The following is a 27,192-nucleotide window of genomic DNA, read 5'->3' on the forward strand; positions in this document are numbered from 1 at the left end:
ACAACTCTCTTCCTCCCCCGCTCATATTCAGCTTTAGTTACCCTCAGTTAGTGAGATCTCTCTCTCTCTCTCTCTCTCTCTCTCTCTCTCTCTCTCTCTCTCTCTCTCTCTCTCTCTCTCTCTCTCTCTCTCTCTCCTCTCTCTCTCTCTCTCTCCTCTCTCTTCCTCTCTCTCTCTCTCTCTCCTCTCTCTCCTCTCTCTCTCCTCTCTCTCGCTTTTCCTCTCTCTCTCTCCTCTCTCTCCTCTCTCTCTCTCTCTCTCTCTCTCTCTCTCTCTCTCTCTCTCTCTCTCTCTCTCTCTCTCTCTCTCTCTCTCTCTCTCTCTCTCTCTCTGTGTGTGTGTGTGTTAGGGCAACTCCACTCTAAATCTTGGATGGAGGGAAAGCTTTGCTTCACTGACCTTCACTGACTGGGGTTGAAAGGTTCAACTCTGTTGCACTTCTGACCCAACATCACAGTCAGGTGTGGTCTATTGTATGTGTTACCACACCCAGCTGTGATGTTGCATTGCACAAAACAGTGCAGAGAAAAGTGTTGTACTGCAGAGGGTGTGGACTGAGGATGCAGAGATTGCTAGAAGCCAGAGCAAACAGGATATTCAGTCTGCTGTAGCATTTAAGTATGAACACTGCAGACTAGCCAAAGCGTTTTTCTTAAGGATTTGTTGTTGCTTCTTGCAATGAGGACCAATTAACCTTAGCCACAATCTGGGAAATGGTTTTGGGGATTATGTTCTTTTCACAACCATCATAATGGACAGATTTCTCATTTATAATAAATCAAGGGTGCACAACATGTTGCCACACTGTCCTGTGACCCTAAAATCTCTCTCATCATAGGTTCTCAGTCCTCCTGGTTTGTTTTCTTTTCTCCCGTATGCACACATCTCTCTAACGGGGCGCTCCTCTGTTTGAGCGACTCGTGATTGAAGGCTATAGAAAATATATTTAACTACATTATGCATCATTTACCAACACTACCAACAGTGGCAATGGGTGTAGGAGATACGGCCAATTACAAATCTGCGTTTGCAGACGCTAAAACCCAATCTGCATCAAGTTATGAGAGTTTTGATGGGACCATCTCAATCGAAAAATCACTGAGACGCATCTATGCCAGAGCGGACCTTCTGAAGCTACAACCGAACATCCTGTTGAGGAAAAGGATACGGAGGAAACAAGGGTCGAAAGGTGGAATTAGGAACAGGTTAAGAAGATGAGGAAGAAAGCTACCATTACCTGCTTTCACTCTGTCAAATGTGCGATCCCTGCGCAATAAAATGGATGAACTATCCGCACTGGTTAAGCTTGATTCATCGAAATACAAGTTTATTTTGTTTCACTGAAACGTGGTTGTCTGTGGACATTGCATTAAGCCTTAATGGGTTCACATTAATTTGCTATGATCGGGACACGGAGAGAACAGAGAAATCAGTTGGGGGCGGTCTTTGCATGGCCGTTAATGACAGGTGGGCAACGAACTACACCGTTCGTGAGAGGCACTGCTCTCGCCACTATGAAATTATGATGGTGTTGTTTCGTCCCCACTATCTACCCTGTGAATTCCAACAAATAACTGTGATCCTTGTTTATGTACCTGGCCCTGACAACGAACTTGCATCAGAGCGCATTTCAGAATGCTACAACAATGCCGTCTCCAAGGCACCTGGTCAGCCCGTGTTTCTGCTTGGGGATTTCAACAGCTGTGATGTCACCCCATTACTCCCCCAATTAGAGCAGTATGTCACATCAGCAACGCGATTGGATAGGACGCTGGATTTATGTTTTGGAAACATTCCAGGTGCATATGTATCCAAGCCCCATCCTGCCCTTGGTCTGTCAGATCATAATAGATATTACTACTGCCTAAATACAGACAGAAATTAAAAACACAGAAGATTCAGACAAAAACTATCCAAGTCTGGAATACTGAATCTGTAGAAAGGCTGAGGGGATGCTTTGAGCTCACAGACTGGGAAATGTTCTTTGAGGCCTGCAATGGTGACTTGAACACACTTAATGAGTCCATCTGTTCTTATATATCATTCTGTGCAGACAGTGGCATTCCATCTAAACAAGTCAAGATATTTGGTAATAGTGTTTGAGCTCTTTTGGATTACAAAAGAGCTCAAACACTGTTTAAATTTGAAGAAATTAGCTTTTATTCAAGGAAATAAACAACGTGTCCAAAATCTCAGAAAAGAGCTAAAGCATAAGATCAAGCTTGCCAAGCTTAATTATAAGAACAAAATGGAGGAGAGGTTCACCAGGGGAGATGTGAGGGATGCCTGGAAGTGTCTTAACACCATGATGGGCAGGACTCAGAATGCTGGCACGATCCAATGCCCAGATCCTGCTGCCTTTGCAGAGGAACTGACTACTTTCTATGCCAGGTTCAACAATGCATATCCTGCTGAGGGTTGGATCCAACACAACATGAGCCATTGCTCTGAATCCATCTGTGTGGAGGAGAAGAGGGTTGCCTCCATCTTTACCCATCTCCATTCTACCAAAGCTCCGGGTCTGGATGGACTGAAGGGACGCATCTTAAAGGGAGTGTGCACCTCAGCTAGCTGGTGTGATGACACAACTTTTCCAGCTGTTCCTTGATGCCAGCTTTGTACCCAGGGAGTGGAAGGAAACTACCATCATACCTGTTCCCAAATGACCCAATGTCAAAGCAATGAATGACTTCAGACCTGTGGCGCTTACCTCCATCCTCTGCAAATGCATGGAAAGAGTTGCTGCAGATGAACTCGTCACCATGGTCGGAGAGAGCTTGGACCCACTATGGTTTGCTTATAAATCAAAGCGCGGTGTAGAGGATGCCAGCCTGACTCTTCTGGACACTGTAACAAGACACCTTGACTCTCCCAACTCCTTTGTCAGGATCTTATTTATGGATTTCTCATCTGCATTCAATACAGTGAACATCAACTCTTCTGCACCGCCTCCAACAGCTGCAAGTGAACCCAACTCTGACACTCTGGATTAAGGAGTTTTTAAAGGACAGACCACAGCATGTGAGGGTAAATGGGTTTAAGTCCACCAACACTATTTTAAACAACGGAGTGCCTCAGGGCTGTGTGTTGTCACCTGTCCTATTCTCCATCTATACAAATGAGATCACCTGCAGCAGCAACAGACTCAAGCTATTTAAGTATGCGGATGACATGGCCTTGGTGGCCAACCTCGCTGATGACAACTCCCTGTCCACTTGGAGAAGCTCACTGGAGCTTAACATCACCAATACCAAGGAACTGTGTTGCCAAAGGGGCCGACTGCTTGATACTCCTCATCCACTATCCACACCATTGAGACTAGAAGGGCAAGTAGTGGAACAGGTTGAAAGTTTCAAGTACCTTGGTACTTTGATTGACCACAGCCACATCTTCACCCTGCATGTTGACACAATTTACAAAAAGGCCCAACAGCACATGTGTCTCCTCAGAAGGCTTAAAGGATTTGAAGTGAGACAGGACATTCTATCCAGAGTATACCAGTCACTGATAGAGTCTTCGCTTTCAACATCACATCTTGGTACAGCTTCCTACCAAACAAATGCAAGAGAAAGCTGTCTAGGATAGCCAGGCAAGCCGTTAAGATCATAGGCATTCCACAAAAACAGCCATCTGATCTTTATATACAAGCAATGGAAAGAAAATCCAACTTCATCATTCAGGATGCCTCCCACCCCCTCCACCATAGCTTTGAGCTATTACCATCAGGAAGAAGGTTCAGAGTGCCTCTGGCTAAAAAGTCATTATACAACAAATCCTTCATTCCACACTCTGCCTTCAATCAAAAGAAAATGTTCTAACATGGCAACATATTAGACAATAAAGCTTTTGAATCTTGTTCTCCTTGGGTTCCAGATGATCTTTCACTCCATCCATGTCAACACTTACTTAACTGTACTGTACTGTTAACTCTACAATTTTGTTTTTATGTTGTTGGTATAGTATTTGGTGTATTTGTATTTTACAGTCAACCCTTTTACATTTAATTATTTAAAGTTCCTTAAAAGCATGGCTTACTTGGGAACGAAGGTCTGTGCTGAGCCTTTTCTAGCGTAATGAATTTGTAGTACTGTGTACTTCTTTATTTGGGTATTGGGTGCATGTGCCTATGAGTGGATCACCATGTCACTTTTTTCTATGTCTATGGCAGGATTTAATCTACCTCTGGGCTGTGGAGGGCAGCAGCGCAGCAGCTGGAACTGGAGGTTGTCGGTGCGAAGGCTTTGACCCTCCAGGTGCTCCAGCAGCTCAACGAGAGTGTTCCGAAACGTGTCAGTGCCGTACAGACGGAACCCTTCCGAGGACACTTCAATCTGGAAGTTCTTATACTGACACACAGAACGTGACTCCCTCAGGTCGATCTGGATGCAGAAAGAGAGAGTTTTTAACTGGAACATGACAAAATCATGAACATGAGACTAAAGGAGATTGAATGAGCAGCAGAAGTGAAGAGGAAGATGTTAGATTAGGAGAGAAGAAATCTGAAAAGTTAACGTTACATTAAATAAAGACAAGCAGGAAAGAACAGAGAGAGTGGGAGTGTGCAAGGAAAAATTTAAGCTGGAAATTAAACAAAACAGAGGTCTTAGAGTAGCTATTGTTTTTTAGAAATTATATCTATCTTCTATTTCAAAGAAAGTTTATATATTTCGGTTAAAGCTCTACAGACATATAAACTACATGCTACTACTTTAAAGTGCTCATATTATGCTTTTTAGATTTTTCCCTTTCCTTTATTGTGTTATATATCTTTTTCTGCATGTTATAGGTTTACAAAGTGATAAAGCCCAAAGTTCACCCCAAAGGAACTTCCATCTCCAACAGAAAACACTGTTCATGAACTGCTCCAAACAGCTCTATTGTAGTGCAGCCTTTACTTCCGTGACGGACGTGCGTCACTTTGTAACACACGTTATAATGCTCGCCTAGCTGTTAGCGTGGCACTCCCTCATACTCTGCTTCTGACTGGCTTGTAGTGCTGACCTAGCTACTGCGCATGTGCGACTCCCAACAAAGATGGAATAGAAGTGAGATGCCTCACTCTGTAGCTTAAACAGAGAGCTCAACACACAGGGTGAAAAGAGGAGCTGCAGCAATATGTAGTACAACAAAAATATGGTGTTTTCTGAAAATTAAACCACGTAAACCTATTCTGGTACAACCTCTAAATACAATTATGAACCTGAAAATGAGCATAATATGAGCACTTTAAACTCCAATAGTGAGACAATAGTATACAATCTTTTGGCTATCAGTGGTAATGTTTCTATTTGTTTGTACTCTGAAAATACTTCTAATAATAATAATAATAATATAATAATACTAAATAAGGAAACACAGCGTCTAACACCTTATGAATAAACTACACTACCTCATTGCAGACCACAGTAATGATGATGTACTGGTAGTCAGTGCAGCTCCAGCGCAGAATGTAGGTACCCTCCTTGTTGCCCTCCTGACGCAGCTTGTGGATGGCATACTCCGTGCTGGGGAGGGAAAACCACAATGAATGAGGGCAGTAATGACGTTCTATCAAATGGTGATTGAATGTTTTAGGTTATAGAAAAGACTTGTAATGTTTATTTTTTGTTAGATAAGACTGTCTGTGTCCAGTAACGTTATGTTTTTGTGAGGAAACAGGCCCATAGGTACACACACATTTACACCAATAAAACTGCCAGTACAAACCAGATGGGTCCGTGGCAGCCGTTGTTGATGTTGTGCACCACTGAAGCAGGGGCCACCTCTTTGCACAGAAAGTGGTGGGCATCCACTGTCAGCCTGAAGTAACCATCCACGAGGGCTGCAAAGGACAGAGCCTCACCCCTAGAAGCCATGTGCAACTCCTGAAAAGAAAAGAGACGGAGAGAGATAGATGATTAAAAAAAATGTTGCCATTGGTCACATAACTATGAAAATAAGCAGAAGTAGTATTCCAGGTAAAAATATGTGAGAATGAGTCATCCCATTATGGCTGTACTAAGACACATCACAAATGTATTTATTTTGATGTGTAGGTTTGAGGCCATAGCAAGACCACCAAGATTTTCTACAACTAGCGCAGTGCCTGTTACAAGTGCCTGTTTAAAATGGGTCGATTGCTTGGCCTTCCGGTGTTGCTGCTTGAAACTTTTTTTGAGAACCACCCATAGAAACAACTTCACACTCGACACTGTGCTTCCTTGATGCTTGAAATGTTTGAGTTTACTACAATGGAACATCTCCGTTCTCTCTTTCTTTTGTCTGTTCTTGAATGTACTTTAGCGAGCGACAGAGAGTGAGCTGTAACCAGCATGCCATTTGGCGGTATAAGTTAATAGGGGTCCCCTCTCAATACATTACACAGTAGAGCCTTGTGCGGAACTTTATCATTAAGCTAGGTCAGGACATGCTCAGGTGAGTCTGCAGAGCCCTGAAGCCCCGCCGCTGCTGCTGCAGAGTGATGTATGCTCGTTTATTCAGTGTAACAATAATTTTGCATGTCCAAATTGCACCAAAACGATTCAATGCACTTTCTTGGGTATACTATCAAGCAATGCACCCATTAAGTGTGAAGCAGATCGGATCAGTTCTCGAGGACAGACACACTCACAGACACACAGAGAGATTCCTTGCTTTATAGTTAGATACATCCTTTCTAAACTAAATTCTTATTACTAAAAACCTTTAGAAAACATTTGTAGAACAATGATTGTAAATGCTGGTGTTAATTATGAATGAATGAATTAGTATTAGAATTATAAGCAGGCTTCAGAATTCATATTTAAACATGATTTTGGATACTTGCAAACAACATTTTAGAAAATGTCTCGAAAAACAAAAGGTTTACAATTTACAACTTCAGTCTTAGTGTGACACTACCATGCCGTGAAATGTTGTAAATGTGCACTCACTGTCTAAAATAAAAAATGTGAAGTTAATACTGGGTTATTAATAACAGATTTGGATGGCGAAGTGACAATATGGAGTTCAATCCCACATGAAACACAGTGCTCTTTGATTTGTTTGCCTCACCATCCTCTTGTTGTCCTGTCTGTAGATGGTGACCGTCGCCTCTTTGATGACAGTGTGTGTGATCTCATGGAAGTCACAGAACACTACCCAGCTGTCATTCGCCTCTGTCTTTTTGTTATTTTTCTGTTTTCCATCCAACTTGTTCTTCTTTGACTTGCCCTTTTCTTTGGCGATCACAGGTGTCTATTTTAAAGATATACAAACAGATGTACACAAATAAATTATGAAAGAAATAAACCATCAGTATTTTCAAATAATGTAAAATATTGTCATCTGAAAATACTGCAATGACCTTTGCAATGTTTGTCATAGAGAATATGCAGCACCATCACATTTGGACTAGTAACTCACACTAAATAATAAATACTGTAACAAAATTAAGACAACTGTACTGCTCTTCCAAAGTAATTCTGACCGTCGACATCAAAATAATAGGACAGGTGTCCAATGCAGAGTCTCAGTATCACAATTCTTGAGTGGTTTTATTGAATTGAATTTAACTTCTGTGTGCATAAAAATAAGAAACCTTAACTTTAAATGTTGTTCACTTTATTTTCTGTAGAATATTCCTATTATATGCCTATGACTTGGAACTTCAGACTTGATTTAGTGAGTTTTTGTCATTTCTTTTTTAAAACCTAAAATAATGTACTCTGATTATTCTGGTGACCTTATCTAGCTTTACCTTAATCATACTTTTTCATATGGAAACATATGTTCTCAGTAGGGAGTTAATGGTATTTCTCCATTATGACGTTTGACAGTTATTTGTTACGCCAGTTTATCTGAAACTAGTGAAACGAGGCTATTATTTTTTTTAAACTCAGTTTCACTCACTGTAGAGGGCTTCTTCCTCCAGGAAATGCCAGTGGTACCAGTAACCAGGACCTCCATGTCACGATTAGTCTCCATGTTCTCACTCTTGCTCTGTCCTTGGCTCTGGTTGATGTGCCCTGGAAACAGCAAGCAAACAGCAGTTACACTTGCAGCCAAAATACTTAAAGTGCCCATATTATGAAAAAAATCACTTTTTCTGGGATTTGGGGTGTTATGTTGTGTCTCTGGTGCTTCCACACACATACAAACTTTGAAAAAAATCCATCCATGCTGTTTAGAGTGAGATACGGTTTCTGAATGTGTCCTGCCTTCAGTCTCTGGGTGAGCTGTTCAAAATCGGCACGGCTTGTGACGTCACAAGCCAAAACGAGCAGGCTAACCGCAACCATTAGCTCGTAGCGCTAATGCTAACGCTACATGCTAACGCTAGCATGCTAACGCTAGCATGCTACCTCGTTCTCAATAGCAAAGCACTGCTACAACACACACAAGTTAACCATAATCTACAAAAGAACTACTTACATGTGCCCCCTCATTTAGAAGTCTCCCAGCTAATCCTGCCTTGTAACTGACTGAAGTTGTAGAAACAGCCTTTCTTTTACTGTCTATGGAGCTAGCTAGCTGACATGATCTACATCTGAGCTACTGCACATGTGCGAGTGCAATCAAAGATAGTACAGAAGAAGAAGAAGAAAAGAGGTCTCACTCTGTAGCTAAAACAGAGACCAGCTGAAAAGAGGATCTGCAGCAGTGAGAGAGAGCGTTGCAGTACAACAAAAATATGGTGTTTTTTGAAAATTAAACCATGTAAACCTATTCTGGTACAACCTTAAAATACAATTATGAACCTGAAAATGAGCATAATATGGCTGCTTTAAATGCTGCAGTTACAGTATAGGACACAGACTGTAGACACATCTATCACCATTTGCACAAACTCACGCCATGTTTTAGGTAAATTTTGATTTCTTTTTCTTTTTTAACTGTGGGCAGAATGCCACAGGTACTCTCCATGTAAAACACACCAAACTAACACTTTCACCTAACCACTATAATCCAATACAGCTATATAGGATAGCAATAGGGCTTTAAAAATGTTTATTATAATCTGTTTTGTTGTAGAATAACAACTATATTTTGTCTCATCATGCTTCACAGTTTTAATAATAATAATAATAATAATAATAATAATAATAATAATAATAATAATAATAATAATACTTTCATTTTCTCTCTCTACAGTAGTTTTTTCTCTATTGTTATTACATCAAATCCCACAGGGATTATCTTGGTAAACAAATAGTTCTCTTTCTTAGTTATCTATAATCTCCTGTAATTCTAGTAAAACTACGTCTCAAACAAAAATCCACACTGAGCAGTTGCACGCCACAAATCTGGCACTGTGCTGAGAACTTTATATCATTACCATCCTCTCCTCATCTTCCTGAAATCTTACCATAGTAACCTCCATTGCAGACATCTCCTTCCTGCGTTACACTGAGCGAAATGGGCTCATGCAGCTCGCTGCCCAGGCCGCTGGTCAGGCCCTCCAGTGTGGCCAGGTACTTGATCTTCAAGTCGTACAGCGTGATGTTGCCGTCCTTCATTGTGCGGTGGTTGAACTCACTGAGGAATTTCTTAAAGACGTTGTTGATGCGGATGCGCGTCAGGAAGTTGCGCTGCTTAATTTTGCGGTTCAGCGACTCTGGGATGAAACGTTTGTAGCTGATGGGATTAAGATAGAAAGACAGATGGGAATTTATTAACAGTTTCTCTCAGCATTTACTTCCTATGCTTTGTGCAAGTGTTTTTAAGGTACAGAAAAATAACGTGTGACTTCTCAGAAAATATGGATTAAACAGTAGCCATCAATTAGTGCTTAAGTTACTTACTGTGGTATTTACAACTGCTTTTGTTTGTCTACAGGCTCTCTAAACTTCAAATGTGGGGAGAATTATGATTTATGGTATTATCATATTTTAAAACTTCTTTTAAATGTTGTATGCGAATGCCTGTTTTTTTGGGCAACGTGTGCATGTGGCTTGCTTAGAAAATCAATGTTTTACCTGATTTCATGGGAAGCAATGGGCATGGGCATTTCCATGGTATAGTGAGTGATAGCAAGCACAGCCATGCCCAAACATTCGTTTTCTATCTCGTGTTGCTCAGCCTCTGAGTGGGACATCCTCAGTGGAACCACGCCTGTCTGAAAGTCATGCTGGCCCTGCACAACAAACATACGTATATTTATATTTTACATAGAGACACACCAAAAGCATATTAAAACTTAAAAGCCTAAAAAGAACTCTAGAACATTGGAAATTGTAAGATATTCTGTGTGATTTGGTTCGTTACGTGGCACACACATCCTGTCAAGATGACCAAATAAAATGAAGAAACAGACTGCCTTATTTACAGGAAATTCAGAGGGATTTCTTATATTTTAGACAATTGAAAATTAGGTTATTTTGTTTGTTGTTTGGAAACATCAATTACTGGTGAGTTATAACAAATTTAAATGACAGTGGCTCTATATTACACTAAAGGGGTGCTGTCTAATGCTGACCTTAAAGCTGCACTTCCTGGTAGAGTTACATTTCCTCCTAGCTCTTGATGTTTTGAAACTCAACTGTGAAATGTGGTTGTGTTCACATGTACTTTCAAAGAAGGAAATAAATACAAATTTAAGAAAATGTTTTTGGTGGAGTCTAATCTTTTTAGCTGTTCTGTATACACACACACACACACACACACACACACACACACACACACACACACACACACACACACACACACACACACACACACACACACACACACACACACACACACACACACACACACACACACACACACACACACTTCATGTGGGCAACAATGAGAGAGTAAATTCTATCATTAGTAAATCATTAGTAATTGATTTTTTTTTCTCCACCTGGGCAAACAGGTAGTCGAGAGAGGCAGCGTCCAGTAGGGGAGTTCCTTCTGGTGTTTTCTGTGGGCTAAATCCTCCTTTGAGTTTACTGATGCAGTGTCTCCAAACTGGAGACTCTCCTTCAGTGGTGCCATGCCAGTTTCTGAAATAAAACCTCAGGAGAGAGACAAAGAAAACAAAGTTAACAGAATGAATACAGGCGTGTGCATGCAAGAAAGAATACATGGCTTTGAAAAATAACTCACAGTGGCATTACAAGGTAACATGGGTACAGGTATGGCTATGTCCAATGAATTCCAGAAACCTATTGTATTCTTGAATGCACTGAATTAGATCTCACATGTCCAGAAACTTACTAGTAGGTTTTTATAAATTATTCCCTAAAGGGAAGGAGGATGCTAGTTCTATAAATAACAAGGTAAGCCTTAAGTTTGCATTGATAGGATTTTGGCCTTAATAGAGATGCCTGCAAGCGGTGGAATTTCATAATGAAAAGTTGAGCTGAACTCTGGATCATTATATGCATGCTGCTGAACTATGGGTATACACTAAACAAAAGGTTCATAAGAGTCTGAAGCAGTGAAGATAAAAGAGTGAAATCAATAGATAGATCAATAGAGTAGTGTAACAATGACCTTATTCATACATTAGCTTTGTCTGTGCACAGAGAAACAACACAACAGGACAAGCTCTATAGACACCTGCATTATGTGCAACAATTAAAGTGTAAAAGAAATGTCCATGACTAACAATTGCCCATGCCCATTTTTCCTAATGTTGTCATCTCCACTTTTACTTTTCATGCAAAGATCACCTAGCCAGTAAGAATGTCAGTGCTAGGCAACATGTTGCCCTGTTTTCCTGTTTTCTCTGAAATGTTGCAATTTTTCAGCGAGTCTTTGCTGTTCAGAGGATATATATCATCTCTGTCTGTTCAGCGTCATAGACGTCAGTCTATATCCTTTCAAGACCAACAGCAGACATGGGGCAGTGCACAGTAAAACAATAACATAGAAATGAGGAGAACATCTGAAAAGCATGCAAATAGGTATACAGAAATAAAACCAGCAATAAGCATTAATACTGATGGGGGACTGCTGACATTCTATAGGCCAGAGAAAAACATTCAGCAAGGTCCTGAAAATATGACGCTTTTTGATACAGGTAGGACTCTTTAAGACAGTGCTGGCTGTGGGCGGAAGCCCATAGAGGACACAGGGAAAACATTCTAACTTCACACAAAAGCCAATAGCTTTTTGGGACAACAAAGTTACCCATAAGCTCTTGGTACTCATATATTTCAACAACGATAGGATGGATTGCCATTACAATTTTGTACAGGCATTCATGGTCCCCCAGAGGATATTTAAGATAAGATATTCCTTTATTAGTCCCACAGCGGGGTAATTTGAAGTATTACAGCAAGCCAGCACTTGGCAGCACTTGGCAGCTCCTTCAGTGACTGAGTGCCCTGAATGGGGAAGGCTATGTTGTCCATTAGGACACGGAAAGCGTTACTGAGGTCTGCTGAGATCCGTCGGATGACACTAATGGCGTTTTCTCCATTACATGGTACCTGCTCGACTCGCCTCGACTCTACTCGCCTTTTTTGGTTTTCCATTACGAAATAAAGTCCCTGGTACCTGCTAACAGGTACTCTTTTTAGTACCACCTCTGTCGAGGTTCCAAGCGAGCTGAGGCGATACCAAAAGGTGACGTGAAAGCGACAGACGGGGGTGTCCTGAACAAACCCGCCATTTTTAAATAGTTTAGCCAGCTGTTTTTTTGCTCCAGCTTCATTTGAAACAAAATGTGTCTTCTGGCTGTGGCAACAACAACACACCTTCGACGTTCTGTGTGTGTGTCACGTTAGGTCACGGCAGTTTACTGCGGCGCCGCTATGACGACCAGCCAAGCTCGCCTCACGCATGAGGCGGTACTAAATCTGCAATGGAAAAAGGAGGACGGGGCACCGCGGCCGAGTCAAGCCGAGCCGAGTAGAGCTGGTACTAGCAGTGGAAAAACGCCATTAACGACGTGTACCCCTTTAATGATATTCCAATCAGCCTCAGTTGTGTTTTGTGTTTAGTTCAATTTAGCAAATGTTCATGCTAGCACACTAAAATAAGATTCAACAAGGTAAACATTATACCTGCTAAATATCAGCATGATGCATTGCCATTGTAAGCACATTAGCATGCTGCTGACAATAGCATTCAGCTTTAAACAATGCTGTGCCTAAGTGTAGGCTTATAGACCTGTACATACTTCTAATCCCTGTGCGTGTGTTTAACATTTGTTTATGGCAGACTTGACCACAATGCCCTGCTTGTTTGGCAGACTGCACTACAGAATGCAAAGCAGGCTGCAGCAAAAAACATGTACACACAAATATACAGCACACGCCACAGTTAGGCTCCACTAGCTACTGTTAAAGCAGAGCACAGAGAAAGAGGAAGTGCAATTGACACCACAGTAATGTTTTTATTTTCCTCTTCGTGAAATGCTACCTAACTTGTCGAATGGATTCTCTTCAGAGGGACTTAACTCTCTTCAAATGAATCCAGTCAGACACAAATATGACATTGCTGGTGTGTCTCATTAAAACAACTTTCTCTACAAGTATGTCTCTTATTGAGTCAAGTATCAAGTTCTACTCCACTTTTTGCATTACTTGTAAAAGTTGTAAGAAGTCAGTGACTCACTGCCAAATCTAATTGCATTCTATGCCTTTTCGAAGATTCTATTAGTTTATGGCCAGAGGTTTAAAACAGCCCTCTCTGAAGAGCTGCTAACCTTCATCTTTCGCTGAATTCCAAACAATGTTTGAGCTATACTTGGCAGTTTTCTCTTGTCTTTCCTCTTATAATGCCAAACTGAGAAACAAGATCCAACAAGCCTGTGGAAACTTAAAGAATGTGTCTCATCTCGCCAAGCCACCTAGTTTGCCACAATATGATATGACCAGAACTAAAGTACTGCTGATTCATAACACACACCCACAACATTCAGCAGAGTGTTTTCAGATAATGCCAAGGATTTTATGGTTTTATGAAATGGTACACACGTTAGGGATATGCACTCCAGATTCCTCTGATGGCACAGACAAGTGTAAGGGCCCTATTTTAACAATCTAAGCGCACTGCGTGTAGTGCCTGGCGCAGGTGCGTTAAGGGCGTGTACGAATGCCCTTTTGCTAGTTTAACGGCGGAAAAAAGGGTCCGTGCGCAAGGCGCACGGTTCAAAAGGGTTGTACTTAGTGTCTTAATTAATAATAGGTGTGTTTTGGGTATAACGTGCAATAAACCAATCACTGTAATTTCCCATTTCCTTTAAAAGCCAGGCACGTTTGTACCTTGGCGCATTACTATTATGATCGCAGATTTGCTAAACAGGAAGGAGAGATTTCCAGGAGAAGAACCTGATCTGCTTGAAGTGAAAGCACGCGAGCAGATCATATCATAATACTATTTCACATTGTAATATTTTTAATATTTTGCATGTTTGTGTGCTGTTACCCTGTGCGTGTAACAAGCATAGTGTGTGTGCGCTGTGCACAAGCCTAGGCGCATTTTACTAATGTGCTGTTAAAATAACAATGAAATGCTGCGTTATTGACTTTAGACCAGGTTTTTCCGCTGCCTCAAGATAGCAATACTATGTCTGTCACGTCTTAATGTAATATACAACCTTTAAAGCTGACAGTTATAGAAGTAATAAGTATAATAATAATCTTTATTTACATAGTACCTTTATTTTTTTAAAGATTATTTTGGGGGATTTTTATTTTTATTAGATAGTGCAGATAGACAGGAAAGGGTGGAGAGGGGATGACACCCAGCAAAAGGCCACAAGTCGGATTCAAACCTGGGCCGCTGCCAAGGGCTCAACCTACATGCAGCGCACACTCTACTGAGTGAGCTAGAGGTCGCCCCACATAGTACCTTTTGTAACAAGGTTACAAAGTGCAGTAATGACTTTATTTCACTCGTTGCTGGTTTCGCTTGTTACTCTTGTTATTTCCATACAAGCAATATAGCATTTAAAAGGCAACTTTTATTTATTTATGTATTTTCTTTTTAAATGGAGTCCAGCGCAGTGCTCACTCCACATAAAACGCTACATTACATTACTTCCAGCAAACTTCACAGCGAACAATGAGGGCAAAACAGCATCACTGATCTGTTTTAACTGAGTATTCTCTGGTCCAGCTCAGCTACAAACACAAAAACACCGACTCCGTCAGCCTGTTCTGTTCTGTTCCTGCGTTGTTCACTACTGAGTCTTTCTGCTACCGACAAAGTTATCTTCACACCTGTTCAACTGATTTTAGCAGTTTAGATAACACACTTGACTGTCCTGCTGTTACAGACATGAACAAACCACAGACAGTTGGACTCCCGGCAGTGTGGCGCTGCAGAATGAATATAGGGGAAACACAACAGATATGCTGTATACTTAAAAAATACATATTCTGGCCTGGTGGGGATTCCCGTTGGCCTGGCAGCCTGTCAGTCCTGTACAATTGTAGGGGAAACACTGGACCCATATAAAGAATGATAATATAACAATATTTCGAAAGTGTTAAGGTGTAGTTAATTCTGCTTGCAACACATTTTTAAGTACACTCAGAAATAGACAATTACTTTCTAGACTATATATACAACACTCACTATGTTCCATTAATTTTCCACCAATTGTTGCCGTGGTACATGTCATAATGGCAGCAGGATAAACGAAGTAGCTCTGGCATCTACCTTGCCATGTCTTTCAACTCATTCTGGGGACTTCGGCAGCGTTACCAGGGATGTAGGATATGTCATACCTCTAGTGTATTCACAGTCAGTCACACAGTCTCCTCCAAATTGGACACAGCCCAGAAGGAGGCGCAATGGAAGCATCCTGATCCAAATTGGATCATTTCAACATGGAGGAACAGCACTTCAAGCAAACACATTTCAACCACTTGAATCCCAGATCTCTTCTCTGGCTCACTACCCAGACCTCCTGGACCATAGATGGAGGGTTGATATGTAGATCGTCTGGTAAGTAAAAGGTTTTGCTTTAAGGACAGGCTCCCTCATCACTACCAGCTTGGTACATAAATCAAAACACATCTGTTTAAAACTGCCTATTCCACTTGTTGTCAATTGCTCTGCCTCTTTCTGTTGGTGTTGTTGTTATTGCTGTTGTATTCTTTATTTTTTGCTGTTTTTAAATGTCTTATGTATCCCTGTACGGTGTCCTTGAGTGCCGAGAAAGGCGCCTTTAAATAAAATGTATTATTATTATTATTATTATTATTAAATCTACTTGTTGAACTCACATACCATGTTATATTTGAACTCTGTCACACAAGGCAGCACCTTGCACTCACTTCGAAGGGAGAACTCCAGAGTTTTCTGATAGAGTATCATGGCCTCCGACTTGGAGGTCTTGGCTCTCATCCCAGTTTGTGTTCACAGAACTACATCATTATCTCTGCAAGAAGCAGGGATGCAATCCTGAGATCACCAAACCAAAAACTCCATATTAGGCAGGCTGTTTCTCTCAAGCACTCCCTTCCTAATTTTTTTGCCGTCCTCCACATGACCATTTAAGTTCCATGGCAGAACTATAGTGTCCTCAGAAGGCACCCTCTCCAGTAACCGACTGTGAGATACCAAAAAGCCAGATACTCTAAATTGACAGTTAAAGCCTTCCTTTCTGCGGCACTCTTCTTGTTTGGGAAAAGAAGCACACATGCACCAAAGGGCTTTCTCACACTCCCCAATGGGTCCTCTCATCCTGGAAAATTTCAGACAACAAAACAGATCTGTCCCTATCCAGGAGATTGGCTCCAGAGCCTAAAACTGAGCTCAACTATATCTGCTTAAGGGGTGGCCTGCAGGCTGGTTCGCTATGGCACATGGTTTGTTTGGTATTGCTCCACCTCCTGCTCCTCCCCCCAGAAAGAAACTTTCCACATCCCAGGAACCAGTTTTATAAGTCAGTAGTCAGCATACCAAAGTTCCTGTCTTTGCCTGCAAGGTGCCTCAGTATCAGAAGCTTTTCCTGAGGTGGGCATTCCACTAACGTCTTTAAATTGTATTAAATAATACTTCCACTATCTTCCACTTAAGACTATACTACAATTGAAGTGGTTGACTAAAAAAACACAGTTTGTTTCAATTCAAGAAACTGCTTTATGGAGATAAATGGCAGCTATAAAACTCCAACGTAGTCTTACCTCATGCGATAGTGCAACTTGACACTGGTTTCATCTGTGATATTGAACTCATAGTTGGGCGGGTACCACATGCCAGTTGTGTCATCGTAGAGAGCAAATAGGTTATGGCACAAGGGAGAGATTGCTGAGAAGGGAAAGAGAAAAGAGGAATAAAGATCAATATTCAGACCAATTGTTGCATTGGAGTTGAGGCTGACACGCAGGCCTCTGTCCAAAGAGAGGAGTTAGGAGCAACAGCAAACAATCTGCTAATAAAGCAAAACAAACAGTAAGGTCTACATGCTCCACCATATCAATCATACCTGGTTACAGTGTATATTTTTATACTTCGGCATAGATGAAATATAGGATCCTGGTTTTAGAGAACACTTGCAAAATTCTGCATTTATTGTAAGCCCTCAAATGCCTGAAATGAAAAAAAGACTATTTCCATCTTACTCCACCTAACAGTCAGCTAACCAGTCAGTTAAAATGACTAATGGTTGTGAAGAGAGGAAGAGATACTTCTTCTAAGAGCCCCAAGAGTGGCACTTAGTCTAGTTCTACAATAACTGCTATATGGCTTTTAAACTGTGGTTGCAATTGATTTGCAATAGTGCCATGTACTTATGATTGTTTGGAATCTAATGCATTTTATTTCACATGTTGACAGCTAAATGGCAGCACTTAGAAGTAAGGCAGTAATAAATGTTCATCTGGATTTGAGAACAGTAACAAACAGGGAGAAGTTATCCTCTGTAAGAGTGTAGTTTAATACTCTGACATGTATTCCTCTCTGTTAACTTTGCAATGACACATTCCATGGCGTTAATCAGAGACAAAAGAGCAAGAGCAGAACCACTTAACTTTATGGTTGAAAAATAACTTGTTAAAGACGTTAATGATTTTGCCCAATTGTTACAGAACAAATTATCCTTATTACCTGTCAGGTTGGCTGGTGGAAGAGACAAACCTGATTAACCTAACCCTAACTACAATAAATATCAGTGTTAGAGTACTGCAATTTATGAAACATTCTTACATCTACCAATCTATGTAAAATCTCTAAAGAACATCTTGTCATCACCACAGGAATTACAAAATACCTAAGGTTTTATTATCAGGTATACTGTATCACTAAATACCCAACACTGAATGTATTGAAATCAGGTTGATTTCTCTTTGGTTCAAGTTAGTTCTAAACTGTATTATTGCATTCTATCCGAGTTTTTGCATTAGTGCTGGTCATTTAAGACGTTTTCTTTCCAGCTGGACCTTTCCTAGTGTTTATATGTCTCTCTGTCTACATGCTATAAAAGTATTATTTTACTTTAAAAAAATGTCTGTCACCTTCACTACTTGACCAAAGCCAAACCTGCAAACATCATCTTCTAATAGTATGTAAGAGTGTGTCTATATCAGAGCCCAACAGATACAACAGTAACTTAGCTTTACTACTGGTTATCAATCATTTTAAGCCTAACACAATTACATTGAAAGAAGTAGTCTACCGCTGGAAAGAGGATGTTTTCATAAAACTGGGCTGTCTGTGTCTGTGTCGAATGGCACAAACAAGAAAGAAGCTTTTCCTACCAGAATGCAAGGTACAGGACTAAGATGTAAACCTGGTTATTTTGTTATCTCCGATTGATTTGCCACATAACAGTAAAATCTACATAACATCCTTCATTGCTGCCAATAAACAGAGACTATATCAATAAGCAGAGTAGGTAATTCTTAATGTTGCCAACTAGCCAACAGCTCAGTCACTCACAGCATTTCTTGGCAGCATCCACACAGAGCTCCAATGCAGTGTAGCAGCCTTTGAAGTACTCTAGCTGGTGCACCTCCGGTGTGTAAAAGTGGATTTCCAGGCCCCAAGTAGAAGTAGGAGAACAGGAGAGTTGGGCCCTCTTACTGGACCTCCTCATCTTCCCACAGAGTTGCCTGCTCAACTCCATCGCCCACAGAGTTGACATTCAGACACTGGATAAGTGAAGTGAAAAAGAGAAATGGGGGAGTGGGAATGTTATGTTAAATGTTTTGGCTTTCATACTGTGTACACCAAAGTAAGCTTTGCATTCAACTCAATTAAGGATGTGACAAATAAAAAATACTAACATGGGATATATCATAATTCATTTTTCTCCTATACAAAACTTTAATTTTGATATTCAGTGAAATGGTAACATCATATACCCTGTAATTGCTACTAAGTAGCACTACCAGCATCAATCAACTTGCATTTTTAATGAAAGACGTTTCATTAAAAAGGATATTTTGTAAATGTATAAATAGCTTTTTATACCAAGTTCACTGGAATGAGCGTACGTATTTCTAGTATGTCCCACCCTTATATTTTATATATATTATACATATTTTATATTATTATATAATTGACACTTTTTGAGGAAACGGGTGACCAATGTTTAGTTAACATAGCCAATCAAGTGTCTAAAAGGTGTGTTACAGTGTGATTGTGACCTCAGCAAACAGTTGACTGATCATTAACCTGATGACTCATATTAAATACAGTGCAGAGTCCCAACACACAAAAGCACACAGGACAAAGTGGTGTTCCACTATAATGCGAGTGGAATAACGTCAGCCTCTCAACTGAGCTGATGACATCAACATGGAGGATAGATCGTTGCTGCGCATGGGCTGTGAGGAGTCTGGGTTTCACTACAGAATGAGTCGAATAGCCTGTGTTTATGCTGGCTGCTAAGCAAAAGCAGCATGTCAACAGCAGCAGCCGTGAGTCCTTGTGTTGACACCACTTACAGCTACACCAGCATAACTAGAAAAACACCAATGATAAATCATTGCATAGGCATCTATTCACACTTGATGTCACACACATAAGCGTGTACACAAACATAAAAAGAGGAGGAAAGGAGTTGAAAGAGATAGAGACACACAGAGACACTGCAGAGCGCGTGACAGACTGATGAGGATACATGTTTGTTTGTCTGTTTTATCACTGTTCCTGCTTGCCGTAACTCCTATTAACTTCATATATTAAGATGACAAATAAATAACATTTAATTACTGTACTTTGGACAGAGAATTATTCTACCCTGCATCCTGTTTAACACAAACTTAACTGATCATATTTAAATCAACTGCCAATCTGAGCTTGCTTTCATACGTTTTTTTAATTTTTATTTTTTTTAATCGTGTGATCTCATGTGCCAAATCTCAAACATAATCAAGTCTAGGCAAAGTAGTGAGCCTGGCAAGTGGGATATCTTTTAACAGTCATCATTTCCTTCATTATTATTTATTACAGCTGAATTTCTTGAGAAGAGATTTTCAATGATTCATCCGTCTGCCATTTTCAGTGAGTAAGTTGATGAGTTATTGTGTCGATTTCTTTCTACGTAAATTAAAAAGAAACACTTCTGAATGTCACTACAGTTAAATGTAAAAAAAATATCTTTTATATAATTGGTGTGGTATATTAAGGAAGATATCTTTAACAAATTACATGATCAAGACTGGTTGAGACTGGATGTATTGAACTGATGCCAGTTTCACTTGAGTATTGCTATCATTAAACAACATGTTTCCCAAGTCTACTTCAGCTGAAAAAGATGTTGACAGTTATTCCCACTCCCACTCAGTGATGCTGATTTGCCAGGATATAGTAAATAAATAGTAAAAATATAGTATAAATAGTAAAAACAAATACACATCTCAAAGCTGGAACCAGAGCATTTCTCCCATATTCTCCTTAAAAAATGACTTAAATGATAAAGCAATTGTGAAAATGGTAGTAAAAGTTCTGTCGATAAACAAATCTATTAATCGTCTAATCATTTCATATTCAGCTACTGTATAATTTTGTAATGTGCATGTTGTAGCTTAGATCATTCTAGGAAATTTGACAGGGTTTGGTAGCTTTGGTGGAATGGACCTGTTATTATTGCATAATCTGGCATTTGTAAAAAAAAATTAACAACTATATACATATGTATGTATGTTGGTTGGTTGGGTGGTCCAAAACAATAAATACTACACCAACAAACAAATAAGCTCTTCTGCATCATTTGCATCAATATAGAGTTTCCCCTGCCTATTTAAGTCTGAGCTAGGTAGCTTATCTGCAAAGTTTAGAGAAATAAACTAACACAAGAATATGTGTGTTGCTGAAGAACATGGGGGAAAAAAACCTACCTATTGTACGTACTTTTCACACAAACCCCTTCCAGTAGAGACAATTGTGTATGACTTTTATTGTGTCAATGGGAAACCCTGGCTGACAACTTATCATAAATGACTTAGGTGTTCTAGCTTAGCACTTCAATCATTACATCCCAAATGCCAAGACAAAGTGAAAAATATATCTATCAGTCTTTAGTCTGAGTGTAAATCTATTCATTTCAACACAGTTGACTGTAAAGGCTACAGTAGCAAGCTGGACATAGCTTAACCCTAATTACAATATGCAGAAAAATTATTATGGAATTTTTGCCCAATGACGCCAAAAATAAACTGCCTACCACAGCTTTAACTAGGGTTTAGTCAGGGCGACCTCTAGCTCACCCAGTAGAGTGTGCGCCCCATGTAGGCTGAGTCCTTGGCATCCCCCCTTTCTCTCCCCTTTCCTGTCTTCAGCTGTCCTATCAATTAAAGGCCATACAAAGCCAAAAAAACCCAACAACTAGTGTTTAGTCACATTAAATAATGGACTTGAGGTAAGGGTTTTATGTTTGTTCACTTTTAGACACAAGGAGAGAGTTTGGACTTATTATCTTAGTACTTTAACACCATCTGGTACTTCTCATTGATGTGTTTTTTGCATGACACCTATTATTTTGAGTATATTACAACCAGTCTCCTTCTTGATCTCATGTTTTTTGCACCTTTTTAAATCAGTTTCTGTGATTTTTGTCTGTAATATGGCTACATTTAGCTGTGCTGAAATAATGTCAAAAAACTGATCACTGCTTGGCTGCAACACTGTGGCTCGCGTGCATGCTGAGCAAGGACATCCCCCTAAATGTCTGAGCATTATTAAATCATTTAACCGTCATCCCACCAGGGGGTTTTCAGTACCTGTTTTTGATTATTCAGCACCCATGTAAGCAAACTGACGTTAAGTGTGTACATTCATTATCACTGCATTATTGGTATACCTCTATCGATTAGTCAAAGTCAGGACACAGCCATTCAAAAGCTGAAACTATATTTAAGGGGATGTTCATTAAATTGACTTGTACTATTTTGCAGCAAAAAAATAAACTAACAAAATCATCAGGCTAAAAGTGCTTTGATGGTCAAGGATCACATTATGGGTTCTCCATTGATTCCCTGCACTTCTTTAGTTTTCAAGGCAACAAATCTAATTCAGCGACATTTTCTATAAACACTTGAATTGAAACTTTAAACAGATGTAATTTAATTTCACTATAACCACCATGTCAAGTGCTTAAAAATTTATTTACAGTAAAGCTTTGGTACTGAATTAAGAATGACAGTGTTGTGACACCATCAACAAGTAATATCACTTATATCAACTTATCAGTGAAATTAGCTAGTGAAACATTATATTAATGGCATTTTACAAGACAATAACATTAGAGCTGCAAAGATTAATCGATTAATCGATTAGTTGTCAACTTTTAAATTAATCGCTAACTATTTTGATAATCGATTAGTCGGTTTGAGTAATTTTTTAAGACAAAAGTAAAAATTATTTGATTCCATCTTCTTAAATGTGAATATTTTCTAGTTTCTTCTCTCCTCTGTGACAGTAAACTGAAGATCTTTGAGTTGTGGACAAAACAAGACATTTGAGGACGTCGTCTTGGGCTTTTGGGGAAACAAGGATCCACATTTTTCACCATCTTCTGACATTTTATAGACCAAACAACTAATCGATTAATCGAGGAAATAATGAACAGAATAATCAACTATGAAAATAATCGTTAGTTGCAGCCCTAAATAACATCTTTTTTTAGTAGGTAATGTTAATTCCGAATAGGTACTGTAAATTCAATATTTTACGCACCTGAATTTTATAAACTTAAATATAAGTTGGTGAAGGGGGACTATGCTTAAAAAACACACAATGCCGTAATTTGGATGGGCAAAGAAATAAAAAAAAAAACATCTTGTTTGTTATAGTTTTCATTACATTTGAGTAAAATGTGCTACAATTTGTCTCACTTTTTAAAAGCCACAAATCCAATGTGCCTGAAGTGAAAATACAGTGGGCAGACAATAGGCTGCTAAAGCAATAACGTCACAGAGGCCACTTGGTTATTACAAGGAAAGGTCAACTGAGTGATAAAAATAATGCTCTTTGATGTTAAATATCATGTTATCATGGTGAACATACCAAAAGGTGGGTGAGTTATTTTAATTCATCATGTAGCATTTTAAATGTCAATTCCTTTGACTAATTTCACATTAGCCACAGCCTATGTTTGAGTGAAAAAGTACCCTTCACAGGTACACAAACTTGATATCCAAGTTCATTGGGTAAAAAAACAAACATTTTAGTCAAGTTTTAATAGTAAGAATAAAATAGCTATTAAGCCATCAAGGCTGCCACTTGCTCATTCTGATATCAATAAAATGCAGATCAAACGTAACTGTGTGGTTCAAGTGTTTTAAACAGTCTGACAGTTCAAGTTCCTGTCAAGGAGAGAGCTGCAAGAAACCACGTTCTTTCATTGTTTGAGATTCAATTTAAGTGAGTGGTGGTAATGCCAGAAACTCTGTCTCTGTCGTGTGTGTGTGTGTGTGTGTGTGTGTGTGTGTGTGTGTGTGTGTGTGTGTGTGTGTGTGTGTGTGTGTGTGTGCGTGTGCATGTGTGTGTGTGTGTGTGTGAGTGGGTGTGTGTTGTGCCCAGGAAGAGGTACCTATACTTTTGTCAACCTCAAATGTGATGTGTGAAGCCACTTCTTCATAAAATTTAGTACAATATTTGCATTACAGGTTTTCATTATCAATGAATGCATATAAATCCAATAGTCCAAGGTGACGTCTTCAAAATTGTTCAGTCAGACCACCAATCAAAAACCCAATAGCATTATGCAGTTTACTATCACAGAAGAGAAAAAGAGGAAATTGAAGAGAAAAACAGAAAAAAACTAGTCACATTTGAGATGGGATGCAAAAGTGACACCTATGATCAAAAGAAATTCCGGTTAACCGAATAATAATAAAATCTAATAATATTACTTAAATCTATCTTGGAGCAGGGTCCCTGTGGCCCCTGTGGTCCCCTTGGCCTAAAAACTAAAACTAACAAGTTATGGTTTCACTTTCCGTTCCAGACACTAAGCACAATGGAAGAATAAAGACGACTGGCTATTTTTATAAAGACATTTCGCTTTCTCCACTTTCAATTTTCGAGACCGTTTGGGAAAAATGTAATAATAAAAAAATAAAAAGCCTTGAAACACGCACTGTCCTTGTCAATCGTTTAATCCAGTATTTGTCTTGAGAAAGTGTCAAACTTTTTCTACAATAGTAGGCCCTAGTTTGTAACAGCGTTGTTTTTATTCCTAATATTTCCTACTCACTCTGTTCACTGTATATTTATAACATGCTTTATTAGGCTAGCTACATTTGAATCACACTGTAGCTACATCAGCCCAGCATCTATCTGCCTGAATTGTGCCATTGAACATGGATGGAGTCATTGCTATCATGCCAAGCGGACAGGACGTTGGCTGACATTAGCCAGTTATTTAACTTAGCTAGCTAGATGGTCAAGGCAAACAACGGCTGGATCTTTCCCCACTTGACAACAACGGGGAAAGATGACAAACAAACTGGTGTGTTAAATAGACCAGACGACAGATATTTGTCTCGGTGGGAACATTTCATAAGCGGGTATTTACTCACCTCGCGAGCTTAGCCAGACAGCTGGCAAGTTACTTCCGTTTCGTTCAGTACATTAGACGTTTCAACCAAGTTGTAGCTCCTCTCTAGACGGATTTTAAGTATCGTTTGTCGGCTATTTGATTCCAAAACTTACCAAGAAAAATATCTAGTATCCAGAGGGAAAAAAAAATATGGATTTTGTTGAAGAGCGGATACGCAATCCTCCTCTGTTCTTGCGAACCCTTCCTGACAAGTGTCGGCCCCTTTCCCGAAAACAACGCAATGGCCTGGAGAGCTCGGTAGCTTATTGGCTGTTTCGCCCGTCACTCAAGATGACGAAATTAACTCTTTGCTGGGCCCAGGCTAGACAGTGTGAGCGTACGAGGGTTATTCTTTCCAACACAGTCAACCGTGGTTCAACCCTGAAAGGGTTACGTGTGTTTTCAGTATTACTCATGTTGTGGGGACTGAAATGTATTCCTAAAGAAAGGACGTAATTCCCATTTGGAAAAAAAAGGTAGCCCCCATGGTTTACCATAAAATTAAAAAGGTTTTTTTTGTTTTATTTGTGTCAAATGCTGTTACCAAGGTCAAGAATGAACATCATATTAGATTAAATTCAACTTTATTGTCATTGTACAGAGTACAGGTACTGAGACAACGAAATACAGTTTAGCATCTAACTAGAAGTGCTAAAAGCAGTAAAGTGCAGAGTAATGTACAGAGTAATATACAGAATAAAATATAGAATAAATATGGATATGAATCAACAGTAAGAGGTACGAATACGCTAAGATACCGTATGAACATAGTTGGCAGTGCAGGTAATATAAATACAACAGCTGGAGGTATGATATGATTAGGGTGTATACATACATATAGAGCCAATATGCACAGTATAGACAATGGTATTTGTCAGTCTTAATTTTAATCCAACAAGTCTTTAAAACGCCTAGGAAAAAAATTGGAAATTTGAACATCTATATGCACTGGTGGAATGGAACTAAGTACATTTACTCAAGGACTGTACTTAAGTACAGATTTGAGGTACTTATTACTATACTATATGTGAGTATTTCCATTCCAACTTTATACTTACTTATACCATAACATATCAGAGGCAAATATTGTACCTTTTCCTCTACGAGCCTACATTATTTATTATTATTATTATTTATTTATTTTTACAATTTTTCATACCCTTCCGGCAGTAGAAACCATGTATCTCCAAATTTGAAAAATGGGTTGAGAAAATTCTTCTACTTCTTAAGCTAAATAAACTATTTAAAACCCCTCTTAGATTAGCTGGAAGAAAATGCATTGTCACAAAGCTAAAAACAGGGCTGTTTATCTGACATCATGAAGAGTTGCGTTTTTAGAAATAGGCTGTTCTCACAGAACAGCGACACTACAAACATATAATAATCCTATAGAATAAGATGCATTGCTGTATAGAATCTACCCAATAAAGTTAAAAAGTAAGAGTTAAAAGTAGCACAACCTTAAAGATCTACAGCAGTAAAATGCAACATACACATTAATGCAGCAGTAATATTAATCCTAAATACATATAGTTTTTAGAGAACATTTTACTGCAGAACAATTAACTTGTGATACTTTGCTGACACTGCTTATATGCTTTTGCTTAAGTAAGGTTTTGATTGCAGCACTTTTGTAATGGAGTATCGCAGTGTGGTATTGATACTATTACCTGAGCAAAGAATCTAAATACTTCTTCCACCAAGGTTTTTTCACACTCATGGACTTTGCAGTTGTGCACACCTTCTGTAGCAGGTAGGGCAATCATTCATCTTTGCCATTCTGTAGGTGGCACAAATGTAGGTAGTTCCTTCCAGGTCTTTGTTTGAGCAATCTAAAACATCTTTGTGATTGTGTTTCCCTAACCGAACAACATGTAATCATAGACTGGGTTTGCACTAACACTGCATGGTCCCCACCTCTTGCAAATTTGCATAACTGCCCTTTTGGATGTGGTTGTATACTGGAAACTGTGAGAGCATTCCAGTGGTGAATCACTGTCAATTATCCTAAATGTGTTGAGGTATACCACACTTCATGTCTTGCATCATGGAATTATGTTGCATGTTATGTAATATATCAGTTTCTGCTTTTAAAGGGACATTTTAACAAAGAGGAAGGATCAAGAACCACTGACAAATCAGTCGAAAAAGTGTGTGACAATATGTGACCGATTCTCTCCTAGGAGTCAGCAGACTCTGGGTGATTTCACTAAAAAACAAATAATAGAGTTTCCCCACTGACATGCATACTAAAGATTAAAGAGACAAAGTGTATATATTAACATATATTTTTTTTT

The 27,192-nt window shown here is 39.4% G+C and overlaps 1 protein-coding gene across 3 annotated transcripts in view; it reads right to left on the minus strand.

Moving 5' to 3' along the window:
• jak1 (Janus kinase 1) overlaps positions 1 to 25,148 on the minus strand; it is a 42,448-nt gene extending 17,300 nt beyond the window's left edge. For 2 of the 3 annotated variants that reach the window (XM_031283812.2, XM_031283815.2), the window contains exons 1-11: positions 24,876 to 25,117; positions 18,787 to 18,998; positions 17,034 to 17,157; positions 10,805 to 10,958; positions 9,936 to 10,093; positions 9,326 to 9,594; positions 7,870 to 7,985; positions 7,033 to 7,215; positions 5,707 to 5,864; positions 5,390 to 5,504; positions 4,181 to 4,379 (exon numbers count right to left, since the gene is read on the minus strand). In XM_031283812.2, coding sequence (XP_031139672.1) covers positions 4,181 to 4,379; positions 5,390 to 5,504; positions 5,707 to 5,864; positions 7,033 to 7,215; positions 7,870 to 7,985; positions 9,326 to 9,594; positions 9,936 to 10,093; positions 10,805 to 10,958; positions 17,034 to 17,157; positions 18,787 to 18,991 — 1,681 coding nt within the window. In that variant the 5' untranslated portion in view covers positions 18,992 to 18,998; positions 24,876 to 25,117. Of the gene's footprint in view, positions 1 to 4,180; positions 4,380 to 5,389; positions 5,505 to 5,706; positions 5,865 to 7,032; positions 7,216 to 7,869; positions 7,986 to 9,325; positions 9,595 to 9,935; positions 10,094 to 10,804; positions 10,959 to 17,033; positions 17,158 to 18,786; positions 18,999 to 24,875 lie in introns of all 3 variants that reach the window. The other variant, XM_031283813.2, reaches the window with a different exon arrangement.
• Between the last annotated feature and the right edge of the window lie 2,044 nt (positions 25,149 to 27,192).

The sequence above is a fragment of the Sander lucioperca genome, chromosome 11 (genome assembly GCF_008315115.2).
Source record: "Sander lucioperca isolate FBNREF2018 chromosome 11, SLUC_FBN_1.2, whole genome shotgun sequence".
NCBI classification, from domain to species: domain Eukaryota; kingdom Metazoa; phylum Chordata; class Actinopteri; order Perciformes; family Percidae; genus Sander; species Sander lucioperca.